General features: G+C 36.4%; 1 protein-coding gene across 9 annotated transcripts in view; it reads right to left on the bottom strand.

Moving 5' to 3' along the window:
* SKIC3 (SKI3 subunit of superkiller complex) overlaps positions 1-17,941 on the bottom strand; it is a 112,186-nt gene that overhangs the window by 74,762 nt on the left and 19,483 nt on the right. For all 9 annotated transcript variants that reach the window (XR_011966440.1, XM_072606093.1, XM_072606096.1 and 6 more), the window contains 7 exons: positions 14,180-14,323; positions 13,138-13,229; positions 12,550-12,625; positions 9,464-9,604; positions 2,560-2,658; positions 2,330-2,438; positions 120-260 (listed from right to left, as the gene is read on the bottom strand). Coding sequence is in view for 8 of the 9 variants with exons in the window: in XM_072606093.1 (XP_072462194.1) it covers positions 120-260; positions 2,330-2,438; positions 2,560-2,658; positions 9,464-9,604; positions 12,550-12,625; positions 13,138-13,229; positions 14,180-14,323 (802 nt within the window). In the remaining variant the exon portion in view is untranslated. The remainder of the gene's footprint in view (positions 1-119; positions 261-2,329; positions 2,439-2,559; positions 2,659-9,463; positions 9,605-12,549; positions 12,626-13,137; positions 13,230-14,179; positions 14,324-17,941) is intronic.

The raw sequence follows: 17,941 nt of genomic DNA, 5'->3' as shown, positions 1-17,941 counted from the left end.
GGAGGACGAACACACCTAGATTTTAAGTTCTTTAATGGCCAAGTACTTAAAAACTGAGTGAGTATCACTTTAAGATCACACTTCTACTGCTTATTTTACTTGATGCATTATGTATTTACCTTCTGTTAAGTTTTTGGCAGCATCTTCAAATTCTTTATCTTGTAGTGCTTTTATGCCTAAGCCAATGAGGCCAGGACCACTTTCTGAGTTCTTCTCCACCAGCTGGTAACAGTACTGCAGAGTTTCATCAGTGAAACTTCCTAGTATAAAGAAAAAAAATAATTTAATTCATATGCAAGAAGTTTTTAAGTGCCAGGTCTATATTAATTTTTAAAAGCTAGATTATATGCCCTTAATATTGTAGAAAAACATAGTAACAAAACAAGCTTTCTTATCACATCAAGCACATTCACATTCCCTTCCTACCTAGAAACCGAATTCTTAAATGATGTCATAATGGCCAAAACTTTCAAAGAAAATTTGCTCTTAATTAAGTACTTTCTTTAAGTACTAAATAACAACAATCTGAAATTTGATCAGTGCTCTATTGTTACAAACTGGCTATAAGATTTCAGGAATATCTTTCTACCACCAGTTTTTCTTATCTTTCTTCCTTTGAATAAGCTCCTTTATTGGACTACTACTCTTAGTATAAACAACTGTGTTAAAAATGTTTTATAATCTTTTAAGTCTCCCTTTTACAAGATGTTAAGTCTATGTAGTAATTATCAACTGATGCAATAAAAGTACTTTATACATTAAGTCCATAAAATTAATTTCATGATCAATTTGGGAGAAACAAAAAAAAGAAATGGTAATCTAGATTATATAATTATGAACTCAAATATATTCTCATTTTCTTCAATCAAACCTTACTATCTTTCACTTCCAATACCAGAAATACTTAAGACACAAAAAAGGGTTTACTCTCAACTACTCTGAGTAGAGGGGAGACACAGAAAATAAAATGTGAAAAATAAAACCTCTTCAGAGAAAAACAGCTTCCAACACGAAGTGATAAACATGAAAAACAAATCTAAAGACAAAAAACAACACTAAAGACTTGACAGAGAAGTGGGGCAGGTCAAAGTTTATGAACACATGACCTCTGAGCTAGAAGAAGCTGGTTTACATCTTGTATTGGCAAGTCTCTAAGTACCCCAGGAAGCTCTAAATTGCAGACAAGCTGCCAATCTGCATCGGCAGAGGGAAATTCCCTACCCAGGAGAAGCCTTCTAACCAATGAAATCACCGGCCAGCACAAAACAAAACAACGTATTATGGAAATAATATCTGTGTATAAATTTGGATTCTCCACCAAATAAAATATTTAACAAAATATTCTTTCACAAGATTTACATCAAAATATAAAGAAATATGCAGGAAGAAAAATGTTAATTGGGAAGTTTTTACTATTTCAGTCAATACTAAAGGCATCTAAAACTAAATGCAAAAATACTTTTTATGTAGAGAGTGACTCAGCAGCTCCCTTGTGCAAAGGAAATGCCAGTGGACAATATAAAGACTGAAGGACAACCCCCACCCCAATTTTAAAAACTCGAATGTTCTGCAGAGTTGCTATGCAAAGAAAATGAAAGTATGACTATTTTGATATGTATGCTAGTAAAAAAAAAATGACAAGACAAAGTGACACAATTAATTTTTAAGGGAAATACAAAGATTGATTTATCAATTATGTTCTCCGCAGGTACCAAAATGAGTTATAGTAATAGCTGCCTATCCTACTCTCCAGTACCAACTCACAGGTCCTCCCTCTTCTCTGAATTTTTAATAGTTCTTATTGTCAACATTACACCATGTTCTGTATGTGCCACTTGTTCACTGCTATTTCACTCTATGTATAAGTAATTACTCTTAACTGGACTGTGATATTTTTGAGGGCAAAACCAACATGTTCTACATTTTTACATGCCCAATACCTAACAATACTTTACCCATAGTAGGTGTTCAATAAAGAGCTTCTGAAAATGATCTTTCAGTCAAACTCTACCGTGTATAGAAAATTAGTAGGCTTCAGCCATAAAGGTATGCATGTGGGTTTGTCCTTCGTTGCTGAAGAAGACCATGCCATCAGAGAAATGATGACATGACTTGCACTTGACTTTGTTTTGAGTGAGGGAGGGCTGTGCAGGTCACCAGCCCCACTTCTCCTCCAGAGCCATCTGAAGCCAGTGACCAGATATTCATCAGGATGACTAGAGATGACCCACGATGAGACAACTGGGGTGTTATGTTACTTGAACATAATAGACATTCAATAATGAAAATAACAAATATTCTAAACACAAACCAAAAAACTTCAACTTACCTGACTGAATTAAATGTAAGCAAAGCATTTCCAATGGATAAGATACACTAGGATAGATGTTCATCATACCTTCACATGCTTTCTTCATCCTAGCAATCTCATGAGGAAACTTAAAAATATAAAGACAAAATAAAACTAAATATTTGTATTAGTAAGATATGTTTCTAAATAAAGTTATACTGTGGGCATATATGTAAGAATTTTTATAAAAAGATATTTGAAAATCTTACTTTAGATAAACACTGAATGAAGTGTCTATAAAGTGTTTCATGTTCTTCACTAGGAATGTTATCTGAGGAACTCAAAGCATTTTCAAATGCAGTGAAAAGCTAAAAAGACAAGTTATAGACAACATTAGAGCATACTGAAATTATAAATATAACAAATGGAGATTTTATAAGTTTTAAAAGTACAGTGCTCACTGTTTATTAGTTCCAAAGATCTTCCCATTTATTATATGTAGAGTTCAAGTGTGATTCTTTCCATGAAAAGAAATAGTTTTTTAGGAAGAACAGCATTCAAGTGCAGACAATGTTCCATCTCCCACCTCCAGGCCTTTGTGCGTACCAAGGAGGGACTTCCTGCTTACTACTGCCTTCCTGACCCTAATTCTCTTCAAGATGCAGCTCAGCACCACAAAACCACATGAGGCCTTGTCCTGATCTCTCCAGATCAGTATCTGGACATTCCTCTCAAAACCACCTCAGGTTCATTTTGTACATACACTGTATTATATAAATGCTGTTTCTTCCATTGGAATGTAAACAGAAATTGTTTTACTATTGTCTCTGCATCTCCAATATTTCAGAGTGTGGGAAATTCCCATTAAGGAAACTCCTCTTATGGGCACCTGCTCTGCAAATTAATAGTCTTAGAAAGGCAGAGTAATCTAGTGAAGAAGAGTGCCTGCCAAAGAGCAGGGGATCCTGGGTTTAAGTTCCATATCTCACACCAACTGCTATGTGACCCTGGGCAAGTTACTTAATTTCTCATTCCCCATGCAACTCTCACAGACTGAGAAGTTAACGTCCCTCCAAAAAAACAAAACAACTCACTCACTTTGTAACAGAAGCAATGATAACTATTCCTGTTATAATTTAAACAGTCTAACAGAAAAATGAAAGGAAAAAAATCAAAGAGGAAAACTGCTAATGGCTCTCTGGCTTTACTATGTGTTCATTTTACTATGAACACAAAGGAATCCAGAGACACTGTCAGCATAGTTGAAACAATTTTTTCTAATTAATTCACTTGTTCTTCAGTAGTTTTTCAAGACATGTCCAATGCTTCATGATCACATTTTGAGTTTTCTTTGAAAAGAAACCAAAGAGCAGAAAATTGGAAAAGAATTTTTCCGACTAGTGTCTGTGACAAAGGCCTCATTTCCAAAATATATAGAGAACTGAGTCAAATGTACAAGAATACAAGTCATTCCCCAATTGATAAATGGTCAAAGGATATGAACAGGCAGTTTTCAGGGGAAGAAATTAAAGACATCTACAGTCATATGAAAAAATGCTCCAAATCACTATTGACTAGAGAGATGCAAATCAAAACAACTCTGAGGTACCACATCACACTTATCAGATAGGCTAACATGACAAAACATCTTCTGTTGGAGAAGATGTAGGAGAGTTGGAACACTAATTCATTGTTGGTAGAGCTGTGAGCTGATCCAACCATTCTGGAGAGCACCATGGAACCATGCCCAAAGGGCTACAAAAATGTGCATACCCTTCGACCCAGCAATACTGCTTCTGGGATTGTATCCCAAAGAGATCACAGAAATGGGAAAGGGTCCCGCATGTGCAAAAATATTTATAGAGGCTCTCTTTGTGGTGGCCAAGAACTGGAAATCAAAGGGATGCCCATCAATTGGGGAATGGCTGAACAAGTTGTGGTACATGAATGTAATGGAATACTATTATGCTATAAGAAATGATGAACAGGAAGACTTCAGAGAGGCCTGGAAAGACTTATATGAACTGATGCTGAGTGAAAGGAGCAGAACTAGGATAACTTTGTACACAACAGCAACCACAGTGTACAAGGAATTTTTCTGGTAGACTTAGTACTTCATAGCAGTGCAATGACTTAAAAAATTCCCAATGATTTTTTAAGGCAAAATCCTTTTAAGGCACATCCAGAGAAAGAACTACAATTGGATCACAGAATGAAGCAGACCATTTTCTTTTGTATTATGTTTTGTTTTGTTTTATGGTTTCTCCCAAGCATTTTAATTTTTCTATGCAAACAAGACTAAGGTGAAAATGTACTTAATAGAAATGTATGTGTAGAACCTATATAAGATTGTATGCTGTCTCAGGGAAAAAGTGGAAAGGGAGAGGGGAGAAAGGGGGAAGGAGGGGAAAAAAAAATCTAAGATATATGGAAGTGATTGTAGAACGCTGAAAGCAAATAATAAAAAAAAAGACACTGAAGTAGTTTGCCACTTCCTTCTCTATTTCATTTTACAGATGAGTGACTTGCCCAGGGACACAGAGCTAGTAAGTGTCTAAGGTCAGATTTGAACACACATTTGACTCCAGGCCCAACAGTCTATCTACTGTACTATCTAGCTGCCCTTTTCTAAGCAATACATACTATTAAGGATTTTATATGCAAAGCTCTTAGGGGCAGATAGGTGGCAAAGTGGATAGACCACCAGCCCTGTGGTCAGGAGGACCTGAGTTCAAATCTGGCCTCTGACACTAGCTGTGTGACCCTGATTGTCTCTCAAAACAAAATCCCCAAAATGCAAAAACGAAGCTCTTATTTTAAATTATATGTACTATATAATTAAAGTATCAGACTAAAATTTAATGCCACTTACAATTAAAAAGTCATTTATGACTGAAATGCAATGTGTAAAAAAAAAAGAAATGCATTGTTTGATATTCTGGTAGTTCAAAATGCCTTGGACAAATCAATGAAGTTACACCAGGGAAATATGACTTAGGAGAAGCTAGCATGTTCTTTAGTTCCTCAATTCTGTTTGTCTAATTCAACTCTTCTTTGAAGTGCACTCTATAGTGGGAGATGGGCAACATCACCCTTCAAACCAATACAAAACATCAGCCCTGTTCTCTACTAAACTTGCTGCTTTTCTAGCTGATACTTTCACTAGACCAGGGATGTCATTTATTGCTGTTGAAGTGAAGCTTTAAATCACAAGTACTTGAGTGCTGATTATGTATCAGGAGAGACAAAATAGGCTACAAGAGTGACAGTAAATAGAAATAATGAATACTTAAGGTATTGACTAAAGTAGTAAATTCAATAAGAACTTAGAAATAAGAAAGCAGAACATAAGAAATGTCAAAATGCCTTTGGCTAAATGACTCACCAAACCAAATATTCTGTCTCTGATTACAAAGACTATTTGATCTCCATGCTATCACTTCAAATCAATTCAATGAACAAGTATAGCTCTTCAGAAAAAGAGTAAAACAGTCTATTCTCCAAAAGTTTACATTCTATTATGCACATAAACAAATGAAGACATACAAAACAGACAGAAAACAAGCAGGGGCAGAGCGGAGGGGCACCAGCAGGTAGAAGGACAAAGCAAGGCCTAATACAGAAAGTGGTGCTTGAGCTGAAAATCAAAGCCAAAAAAGAACTCCGTGAGGCAGAGGGGAAGAGAGCATTACAAGGAAGAGGGAAGACTGAGGCAAAGGGATGGTGATGAATAACAGGACATCAGGGATAAAAACCAGCCAGAAGGGCAGTCATTCTGAGGCCCAGAGTGCTGGAGGACAGCAATGGTCATGAAGACCTGCTGACCTGTAAGAGACAAGAAGGAAACATACAAAGCCAGTAGAGTTCATTCACACTGGGAAGGAGAGAGGGGAGTTGGAGATGGCCAGACCTGAGATTACCTGTGCACAAAATGAACTGGAGTGTGGAGAGACCTGAAGTGAAGGGAGCAATGAGGAGGCCACCATCACCAAGAGGTGACAAAGGTTTGATCTAAAGATGGTGACTGTGTGAAAGAGGTCATGTACAGAGAAACAACAAAGCATGACAACTGATTAGATATGCAGAATGAGAATGAAGACTCAAGGATAACACTGAATTGTTAGAGACTCTTCTCCAAGAAGTCCTGAATGCTCATATAATCCTCTATAAAGAACACACTATTAATCTCTGGATCTAAATTTTTCTTGAAATAACTTCTATTTTTAGCTCAATGCCACCTTAGGGTAATTCATTCCATTGCCTTTCTAGAATCAAAGCAAGAGACTTTGGCTAACTAGTCAAATGCAATATTTTTTATTTGACCTCAAAGTGCTTCCTTTAAGATTCAAATGGTACCTCTTAATTTCAGTATTCAACAAATAAAGCTATGTTTAGACTATCCTCCATGATTTAACAGAGTTTTTGAGTATTCCATTTCTTAGTTTTTGCTTTTCCACAACAAAAATTTTGTTTTGAAAAATTCTCATCAATGCAACAGCTCCTACATATTTCTTTTCATTATCTCTCTCTGAAACTTCACCCGCTCTATTTCTGTTACAGTACGGAATCTAAAATTGCATACTGATATGCCTGCAACGCAATTGTGCACGTCTCTTAGAATCTGAGAACTGGAAGGGACATACAAAGACTGTTTCTGTTTAGTTGTGTTTTGGTTTCTGATTACACTGCCTTCTGAAAGCAGCAGCAAGGTAGATGATCTGCCCCAGAGAGAACTGACAGTGCTAGATGACTGTCCTATCCTAACTCAGTAGTGTAACACCCAAATAGAAAAAGGGGCCAACTAATCCATACATAATGGCCCTGTGGGCTACATACTGACTTAGTTGGAAAATGTAATTAAATATTATTCATGTTTTACTGCATTTTTACATATTGTTAAATGTTTCCCAATAACATCTGGATCAGTTTGGGTCACATTTGAGCTGTGCGTCAGCTGTTTGACGCTGCTATTCTAAATGAATCGTTCACCACCAAATCAAGAAGTGAACTGAAGTTATTAAGGACAAAAAAGTCAACATTTAGAAGACAACTGCAAATTGTTCAAAAGTAAAATAGAAGTACTGAATAACATAATCAATAGTCATAAAATCTTAGTGTTGACACGGATTACAGAGATTATCAGTTAACAGGATTCAGAGCCAAAGAGAATTCGACATCAACTAATGCAAGCTCTCATTTCAGAGACAAGGACACTGAGGCTGAGAAAGGTGAAATGATGCACTGAAAGTGACACCACTAGCAGAGGGCAGAGCCTGCACTAGAGCCAAGAACCACCAACGCCTCATGAAGTGCTTTTTCAAATACACTCCCTTCAGTAGGTTTCTAACAGGGCAAGGTCATTAAAAACTTTAAAGTACTAAGAAATAATGGGTAGAAACAGTCTCCAATCGTAGCTCAGAAAGCATAATCGAGAAATAAAAAATAGAAAGCATTTACTGATTCCTTTCCATTTAAGTATGCATTGTTAAAGAATAGATTAAAAAAAAGAAAAACATTAAAATAAGTTGATTCAATTATAAAATTTCATAGCCTCTAAGACATTAAATTCTAAGCATAAATAAGATGCAACTTTAGATGTGTTGTTTTGAGAAAAGTCATGGAAATTATGTTTCAAACGGCTTTGGCATTTCCTTCTCCTGACAGCTATACTGATGATTTAGTGGAAGAGTTCACATACAAACAAGGCCCTCAAAATCTAAGCAAGTCGGGGAACTCACTTTATCAACTGCAAGATTCTAAATGGAAATTTCTATGAAACTATGTAAAAATGTTCAATGAAACACTTTCTGCTAATATTAATTTTTACCATTTTTTCAATGAAAGGAGGACACTAAAGGTTTAGAAAAACATCTCTTATTTTATTGTTGTCCCCCTGCCCCCACAAAAAAAAAAAATGACACCTACTGGCTCAAGTGCTTACTTCTTGCATTTCTACAAATTCTTTATGAGACGCCCTCTGGATATTAAAATTTAGGGCCAAAGAACACCCAAGAACCACACGTGGATATCACAGGTTGAAACACATTGCCAATCAATCAACAAGTTTTTATTACGTGCCTACTATGTGGTAGGCCCTGGGGATACAAGTACAAAGAATGATGTTAATAAACAACAATTATGCGTGAAGAAATATACAACATATGTGTGTATATATATGTAAGGTTAAAACACACAAATGTATAAAAAGTAGTTAAACAGAAGGTACTTTGACAAGGAGGAGGGCACTAGTAGTTGGGGGCTTCATGCAGAAAATGGTGATTGAGCAACGTCTAAAAGAACACATTCTTGTAATGGGACATCCAGTGCAATGACATGGAAATAGAATGCCACATGTGAAAACAGTGGGTCAGAGTGCAGAAGGAAGAATAATATCCAATGAAAGTAGAGAGAGAGGCTAAAGCCACAGTGCAAAAGACTTCAAAAACTAATGAAAGGAATTTCAATTAAATACGCTAAGCAATAGAAAGCCACTGGAGCTGACTGAGTAGGAAGAGTCACATAATCAGATCTTCACTTGGGGAAAATTCCATTAGCAGTGGGGAAGGAATAGAGGGGCATAAAGAAAGGCTTAAAGCCAGCAGCCCAATTTGGAGGCTGCTGCAACGACCTAGGCAAGATGCAATAAGGTGGCAGCTGTGTCAGTAAAGAGGAGACAGAGGTGAGAGATGGTGTGGAGTAGATATTAAAGTAGATATTAAAATCTCCCAGCATAAGGCAAGAGTTGGAGAAGAAAGGAAGATGGCAAACCAGGTACTGAACTCCTCAAGAAAAGGGAGAATGCCTGAGTGTTGAAAATATCACAACTACTATAATTCAGAATGGCTGGAAATTTCTGATAGAGCAGACTTCAAAAGAAAAAAGGTTGCTGATTTCAGGAAAAACTTCCTCAGAAGAGCTAGCCAAAAGTAGGATAGACTGCCTCAGGTGTTATTGAGTTTCCCCTCATTAAGGTTTACAATCAAAAGCCAAATGATTATTTATTGAGTTTGTGAAGGCATTTAACTTAAGATAGGAGCTGAACTACATGGCTACTGAGATCAATAGCAAGTACTTAACTGAACAAAAACAAAGAACCTTTATACTCTGAAATTCTGTGAACTATGTAAATATATATGCATATACATATACACTACATATGTAAAATAAAATTACCAATTGCTGAATTTCATCATTTTCTTCTTCAGTACTCTCAGCCAGTAACTGAGTTAACTTAATCCACAGCTGGTAAACCTCTTGATTCTCTGCACCATCTTCCTTTCTTGTTTTGATCAGTCTGTGCCATGTTTGAGCCACCTGTCCAAAAGGAGAAATGAAATAGTATTCCAAAAAATGAAAAGCCTGGTCACAAACTGAACTTTATTTTTATCAAGTTATTCTTATTTTTTATCAATTAATTCTAAATAGATTTTAAAAATGATATTTAGAAGCAGCATTCTAACCTTCAGTGAATTGAGATGAACAAATAAACTCAATAAATATTTATTAAGAACCTACTATGTGCCAGGCACTATTCTAGTTGCTGGGAATACAAAGATCAAAAAAAAATACAAGTCTGTCTTCAAGGAGTTTACAGCTTATTGGGGTAATCAACATGCACATGGAAAATTAAATAAGAACATGTACAAAGTAAATCCAAAGCAACTTGTGGGGAAGAGCACCAGTCACAGAGACAGCTGGTCTAGACCTCCTAGTGGCTCCCAAACTGAGTCTTGACAAAAGCAGGGATTCCATATGGCAGAGGAGAGAAAGAGTATTACAGGAATAAGGGGACAGCCTGTGCAGAATTAGAGAACTAAGAAATGCATGAGCATATACATCAAGCACACCAGCTTCACTGGAATGTGTGATACATGAAAGAGAAGTACTGCTCTGGAAAGCCTGGAAATGCAGCTTAAAGTCAGCTTTTAAAAGGCTTTAAAATACAAGTTTATATTTTATTTTTTTAAATACAAATAGCAGTATATTTTGAACTGGAGTTTCTTGACCAGGGAAATCATATGGTCAGACCTGTGCTTTAGGTATATTAATCTGGCAGCTGTGTAAAGAATGGATTGGTAAGGAGGGGAAATGGATGTAGAAAGACCAGATGGGAGAATGTTGTAGTGATATAGGAGAGATGATGAAGATCTGAACTAGTGTGGTAGCTGTGGGAGAAGAAAATCAATTTTGGGTCATAAAACTCTTCCACGCCCCCCATTTTACAGATGAGGAAACAAAGATTTAGGGAGATTAAACAGGCTGCCAAAGGTCAGTTGCGCAAGGAAGCATCTGATGCCGGGTCCTCTTACTTCAGAGCCACTGACTGTTCTTTCCACTACAGTACCGGAGAGGAATTGAGGACTCCAAGGTTATGTACCTCAGTCACAATAAGAATGGTGAAGCTATCAACAGAAATAAACAACTTAAAATGAGGGGAGAATTTAGGGGAAAGGAAGTTCCGTTTTTAGACATGGTGAGTTTGCAATGTCTACAGGACATCCAAATTACTGATGCCCACTAGGTAGCTGATGAGATGGGACTAGATTTCAAGATGAGACTGGGTCTGAATATAGAGATCTAGGAGCTGTCTGCATAAATAAGGTAAGTGAACCCATGGAACTAATGAGATCACTAGCAGGGAGAGGGTCAAGAATGAAGAGGGCCCTGGACAGAGCCCTGAGATGGACCCACAAAGGCGGAAGATGATCCAGCAGAGGAGACTGAGAAGCAGCAGAGTCTGGAGGAGAGCCAGAAGAGAACAATGTCACAAACTCTCAAATACTCTACGTCCCCTCCCCCTCTCCCATCTTACAGAACTCTCTAAGTACACTTGGTAAAATCGAGCTAATTTTCCCATCTTTGTTCTCTTTAATATAACCTTATCTCCTTTATAAGTGTATCTGCAAAAGTGATGCTGAAGTCCAAATGTAAAAATGTAAAGACTTTCCTTAGCGCTGAAAAAGAGATTTTTTTTTTTAACGTCTGTAGATCTTTTCCACCTTTCTGCTGTTTGTTGACATCCTTCCGGTTTCATCCATAAATGCTCTGAGTATCTCTGCTTAACTGGGTTGCTTGGTTTCATTTTATTAAAGCTATCATTAAACTGGTTATACCCTCCACAGCTTTTGTTGTTTCAATGAAGCAACAGTGTATGTGTGTGTATATGTATATGTATATATGTACATATATATACACACATATATATGTGTATATATATATATCCTGATACACACACACGCACACGTGCACACACATACACACACACACGTGCACACACATACACACACACACAAACATACAATCTTTCACCAATCTTTTCTCTAAGATTTTACAAATGTGTTTATATTCTAAACTGGTGCTGTCCTTGAATGCTTTATCTCTTTACCTGCAAGGAAGTTACGCATTTACTGAGAAAGGTGCTTCTGGGGTTCTTTTGAATTTCATCAGTTAAACTTGTAGACATAATTATAGTTGTAGTCAATTTTTGTATCCTTTCTTCAGTCAAGATTCCAACTTTTGTTATCAATTTATTTAAATAGGTCAGGTTAGAGTGATGCAAATCTTTTTTTTCCAGTTTTTTTAATTTTGATCTTTATTATAACAATTATGTCACCTGACTATATACAAACAGCCAATTCAAGAATGATGCTATATCAGTAATAGTAATCAATATATAATCAGTAATTTCCTAGGGTTTTTTAGAGGCAGCTAGCAGGGTGACCCTAGAGAAGTTATTCAACCACTATTTGCCTCAGCTTCCTTATCTATAAAATGGTGATAACAATAGCACTTCCCTCCCAAGGTTGCTCTGATGATCAAATGCTTAGCATAGTTCCTGGCACACATGAAGTTCCACATACATTTTAGCTACTATTATTATTATTTTAAAATATAATCCATTTCACTTTTGTCATGTTCCTCAAAGCTTTTCCAGCATTATGGAACCTGCTAGAGCAGCATGTACTACTCTGGCAACGCCTTCAAGAATACAAGGCACTTCAATGATAAATCAGAATAGGTTTTTTTTAAAGGATTCAAATCCATACTGCCCTTATTTTAGAAACATAGAAAAGATACTAGAGGTATAATTATTCCCTTTTCTTCTCAATGGTATACAGCATAGGCTCTGAAAACTTCAAAAACTGGAAATTCAATTTCATTACACTGTGGTAAGACTTTTAAAATTTAAATCAAAAATAACTTTAATAATGGCTTTATAGCAAACCAAGTCTAGAACCCCCAGAAAATTACTAACCAACCTCCAAGTATTTCTTTTCTTGGTGATAGAGATCCACAAGCTTCTTACAGACATCACACCACTTCTGCTTGTCAACACTTGAAAAAACAGAAATGTCTTAAAGTAGTTGAAAAAGCAATCCCTAAAATTTACAACAACACTCACTGCTATTTACTGGGAGCTATTATATTATAAATAAAATATTCATACCGAAGTGAGCCTAAATAACCATCCCCAAAACAAAGGATCACAATTTAGAGCTTTGTTTTTAATGCTGTGAATTAATATTTTATAATTTTGTGGTAATATTTATTTATAAAATTAATTTATGCTTATATTTTATAAGATTATAATATCTTGGGAAGATGTACAGAAAGACATGGACAAAGAAATCCAAACAGAATGAGAAGGCATTGAAGAGGTTGTGATCTGCACTAGCAGAGAAGGTACCCACACCAAAAACCTAAAATCTCTATGGAGATTCTATGGCATTCCATTAAAAGAAAAGTGTCTGACTCTCAAGGTCTGTCATTTAAGTAAAGTTTTAAATCAACAGCTTATTCTAATTTGAGCTTACCAAGTAAATAGTCTTTTACCATATGTTCATTACCTTTCATAGAGATCCAAGAGCTTTTGGTAGACAGTGATCAAGTCATCTTTGGCATCTGTACAGTTGGATTTCTCATATAAACTTGCTAACCCCTAAATCAATGAAGTCAGTCAATTTTCCAAAAATATACAATATTCAACACGTGAGATTTCTTTAAATATGTACCTCACTGCTTAAAGTTGATGGATCATTGGCAACATTTCTATGATAAAGGTTAAAACACAATCCCCAAATTCCAAAATAGCATAGCCTATATGATACTGTGTTCTATCATATGAGCAAGGAAAAACAACATTTTTTTGCCTCACTATTCAACAGTCATTAGATTATAAAAGCAATTAGCTATTCTAACTGTAGTTATATAAAAGTCTCTTTACTTAGAAAAGCAGTATGGTATAATGAAAAGAACACATGTTCTGGAATCAGAAGACCCTTAAGCTAAAAATCTCATCTCTGCCACTTATTAGCTGTGTGAGTTTGTGCACGTCACTGGACCTTTCCCTAGGGTCCATGTCTCTTATTCTATATTATTTTGCAGAAAATGCTAAACCAGGATGTGGATAATTTATACCTATATTAGTTTAAAAAAAAAAAGCTACACCAGGAAAGACACTTAAATATTAAATCTGGAGAATATCATAAGCAGTATTAAAACCATCAGTATATAAAACACAACTAAAATGTGTTCAATCAGTAAAATATTTGACAAATTTTTCTTCAATAAATATTTTTAATTCAATTTCCTGCAAGGATACTAAAAAAAAAAGAAAAAACCCAGAAATTTATGTATAAGAACCTTTTGGTGAATTTACAATCAAACTTAACAGGTTTGTAAACCTAATTATTAATCATATAATCAAGCTGAATGTAAAATTGTGTCATTTAAAAGGCCATTCAGCTCAGAATATTTTACATTCAAACTCTGAGGTTTGAACGTATCTTTGAAATGTCCTGTTACCTCTATGCTGAGACTGGTAATAAGCTAGTTAATCCTCTGCCCTAGGACTGGCCAGCACAGCCACCCACCCAACACCCCACATACCTGCCAGGCCAGCAGCTGGCCAGGTTCCAGCTCAGCAGCTTTCCTGTAGGCCCCCTGGGCCTGGTCGGGCTGCTCCAGCTCAGCGGCTGCCACGCCGATAAAGACCCAGGCATTGTAGTTGTTCTTCTCCTGCTTCAGTACGGTCTGCTCAGACATCAAGTAGTCATTAAATCGCGCCAAACCGCCCATCTCCCAAAACACATCGACCAACTTAAGAGCCTGAATTATTTCATACTATGTATTTGGTTTTAAAATACATTTATGTAATTTCATCTGCCTTCTATTTGCCTTCTTGTCTGTAACTGAACTAACACTTAAACTGTTCTGCATTCCCTCAAGGTGGTTGTGAAGAAACTAGCCTGGAAATGAAATTCACTGTAGAAAGTAAACTGAAAAAAAGACATGGAGAATGGACCAATTTCTTTCCAGAATGGAAAATTCCCCAAATACCACAAACTAGATTTGGTAAAATCCAGTCTCTGAAAATTTAAAACAAGGTGAGTTAGCTGAAACTTCATCTTCATCCTCACATTTATTCAATTCCAGATCTCATCTCATTCCAACCCGTTAAACTCAGCTCCTCTGACAGTTCCCTTTGACCTATTCCACTATTATTTCTATCTACCATCATCTCAGACTTGTCTATACAATCCTCAAGGGGTATATTTGTGCAGTTGCATTAGTATTCTGTAGTGAATACCATTACTAGGAAGCTGTATTTTTCAGTGACCTCACAGAAGAATTTAATGCAGTGATTGCTGCTTTTACAAATGACAGCATCTAGAAGTAAGGCTGATCCATGGGAGGAAAAAAATCTCAGCAGCCTAGTAAATTGTGTGTTGGAGAAAACATTAGTCTTAGAGTAAGAAGACCTGCGTTCAAATGCCAGTTTTCCAGTTATTAACTGTGTGACTGTAGTCAAGTTATTTAATGTCGTAAGGCCTTAGTCCCCTCATTGGCAAAATGAAGGACAGTGAATTAAATGTTCTCAAAGGTCCCTCTTAACTCTAATATTCTGTTTCTGTCAGCTATTACTAACTACAGATACTATGTTATCCAGAGGACATGATACAATTCCACAATTTTTACTGGCTAGAATAGTTCATATTTTTGTCATCTATAAGACATCTCTAGCAACAATATGCCCCTGGCACTAGTCTACTAAACAAGTTCAGTTACTATCAAGAAGGGATCGTACCACCTACTGAAAAACACCCACACCAAGGATGTAAGAAATTACACAAATATGTGCCATAGAGATCGACAGAATCACAGCAAATGTGTGATGGTGAAGTCATTTCAGCATTAGATATTCATATAGCTTCAGACTGATCTGCATTCCCAATGCTACCTAAGATGGATAGGCTTTTCAAATTAAACACCTTCTCCAGTCTGTGATTTTTCTTCAGCTGAATATAACTCCTTTAAATTGCAGGCTACTTGGTGATGCTATGTAAATATCTTTCTAAATAGTACAGAGTATAATGCTAATGTAAATAATTAATAAAACATCTATTAGCATGTATTAATGTAAAATTAATAAAGCATCTATTAGTATGTAATTTCATATATATTTCAAGGAGCTGAGTTTCATCTTATTCTTTCACCAGTACAGACTGCAATCCACTTTCAACTTGGTAGATGGTTTTTAAATGTTCTAACTGCCAAAAATTTGATCATCCTAAGAGCAGACTGGTTTGAAGGCTGTGCAAAACTAAGCTAGACTGGTTCATGGATAAAAAACAAAATCCATTCCCAGACCCATACTTGTAGACTTTCTAGTTTGATATCCTAGAATGCCAGTACTTCTGGCACAGACTTTCAAAATCAAGAATTACCACCAAGGCACAATGAGGACTTCGGTGGAAATGTTCTAGTAAAATTCAAATGACCAATATATTAAATTCCAATATCTGGTTTTGCAAGATATCTAACTGGGTGGTAGAGTTAGAAAGATGAAAAGACATCACCCCTACCCCTATTAAGGAGTTTATAATCTTGGGCAGCTAGGTGATGCAGAGGATAGAGTGCTAGGCCTGGACTCAAGAGGACCTAAGTCTGAATCTGGTCTCAGACACTTACTACCTGTGTGACCCTAGGCAAATCATGTAACCTGCTTGCCCAGTTTCATCATTTGTAAGATGGAGATAACAATAGCACCTACCTCCCAAGGTAGTTCTGAGGTTCGAAGGACATCATAATTGTAAACTGTTCTGGTACAGTGGCTGGCTGATAGTATATGCTATACAGATGTTATCATCATTATTAGCTATTATTAATCTAGCAGAAAAGATACGCAGACAGATAACTTACAAAAAGAATGTGATAAACCCAAGGAAAGAAACAAAAAACAGTAAAATAAGGAGATATTTCCTGTAAGAGTGAGGGGAAAAAAGATCAGAAAATGCTTCACAGCGGTGATGCTTAAGATATCCCTTGAAAGCAGAAAATGGGTGAGAGACTATTCTGCGCATGAGTGACAGTGACTTTTGCTTATGTTCACTCGCTTCAGTTGTGTGCAACTCTTTGTGACACAATTTGAGTTGTTCTTGGCAAAGATACTGGAGAAGTTTGCCATTTCCTTCTCTAGCTTATTTTACAAATGAGAAAACTGAGGCAAACAGGGTTAAGTGACTTGCCCAGGATCACACAGCTAGTAAGTGTCCAAGGCCAGGTTTGAATTTATGAAGATAGATCTTCCTGACTTCAGGCCTGGCACTGAATCCATTATACCATCTAGCTGCACAATGGTGACTAGTCCAGTCTGACTGGAACACAAAAATATATAATGGAAAATAGGACATTAGGTCAAAAAGTAGAGTGGAACCTAAATGTGAAAGCCCTTGAATGCCAGAATAACAAATCTATACTTTATTCTGTGAGCAAGAGGGAGCCATTTGAATTTTTATGAGCGGAAAAGATCATCCTGAGCAACATCGTTTGTGGAGCTATGAACTGGCAACTTCCTCAGAAGTCACACACAGCTTGCCACTAAAGTCCTTAGCACCATCAAAGGGGCACGGACTGATTGGTGGAAATGGTACTGAAGAAGATGTTTCACCATCTGCTCTGCTACTGCCCTCTAAGAACTTGCAGCTCATCTCTCTTATACGTATGTTGTCTCTCCTTGTCAGAATGGGAGTGGCGTGAGAGAAAAGACTAGCCAGTTTTCTCTATGTCCCCCCAGTACTCTGCACATAAGTGTTGAATAAATGCTGTTTCATTCACTCACGATTATAGATCAGTGTAAGGATTTCAGAGAAGAGGAACTGGAGGTAAAACCAGTTAAGAAACTAGTATAATAATTTAGGCAAAAGGTAAGGTCTTGACCAGGACAGTATCAGAGAAGACAGGCAACAAGGCAAACCTATTTCTTTTACTATTTCATGAAAATTTTGATTTGTCAAAGAACTATAAATTTAATCTTGCTACAATTAACTCTAAAAGACTATCTCGGTCCTTTTTGTTGCTATACAGCTATTTTTATTATGATGCTATTTGATAAGAAGATTTGGTTTATTCATGTGTAGATGCTTTAACTATTATCACAGGAATTATCAGGAGTATGTTCATCCAGATTAGAGTCAAAACATATAATTTTCATGTATCTGACTGGCCCTAAGTTTTCTACTTCTGGTCACCTCATATTCAGGTACTAAGTATCTGTAAATGAGTCAGTAACATATTAACTTTGTAGGAGAGTTACAGTGAAAATCATTAATGTGACAAGTGCACAGGCTCTATGCAAATGAAGATTTCTAA

This window comes from Notamacropus eugenii, chromosome 4, assembly GCF_028372415.1.
Source record: "Notamacropus eugenii isolate mMacEug1 chromosome 4, mMacEug1.pri_v2, whole genome shotgun sequence".
Lineage (NCBI taxonomy): Eukaryota > Metazoa > Chordata > Mammalia > Diprotodontia > Macropodidae > Notamacropus > Notamacropus eugenii.
This window is presented reverse-complemented; position numbering and strand designations above follow the sequence as displayed.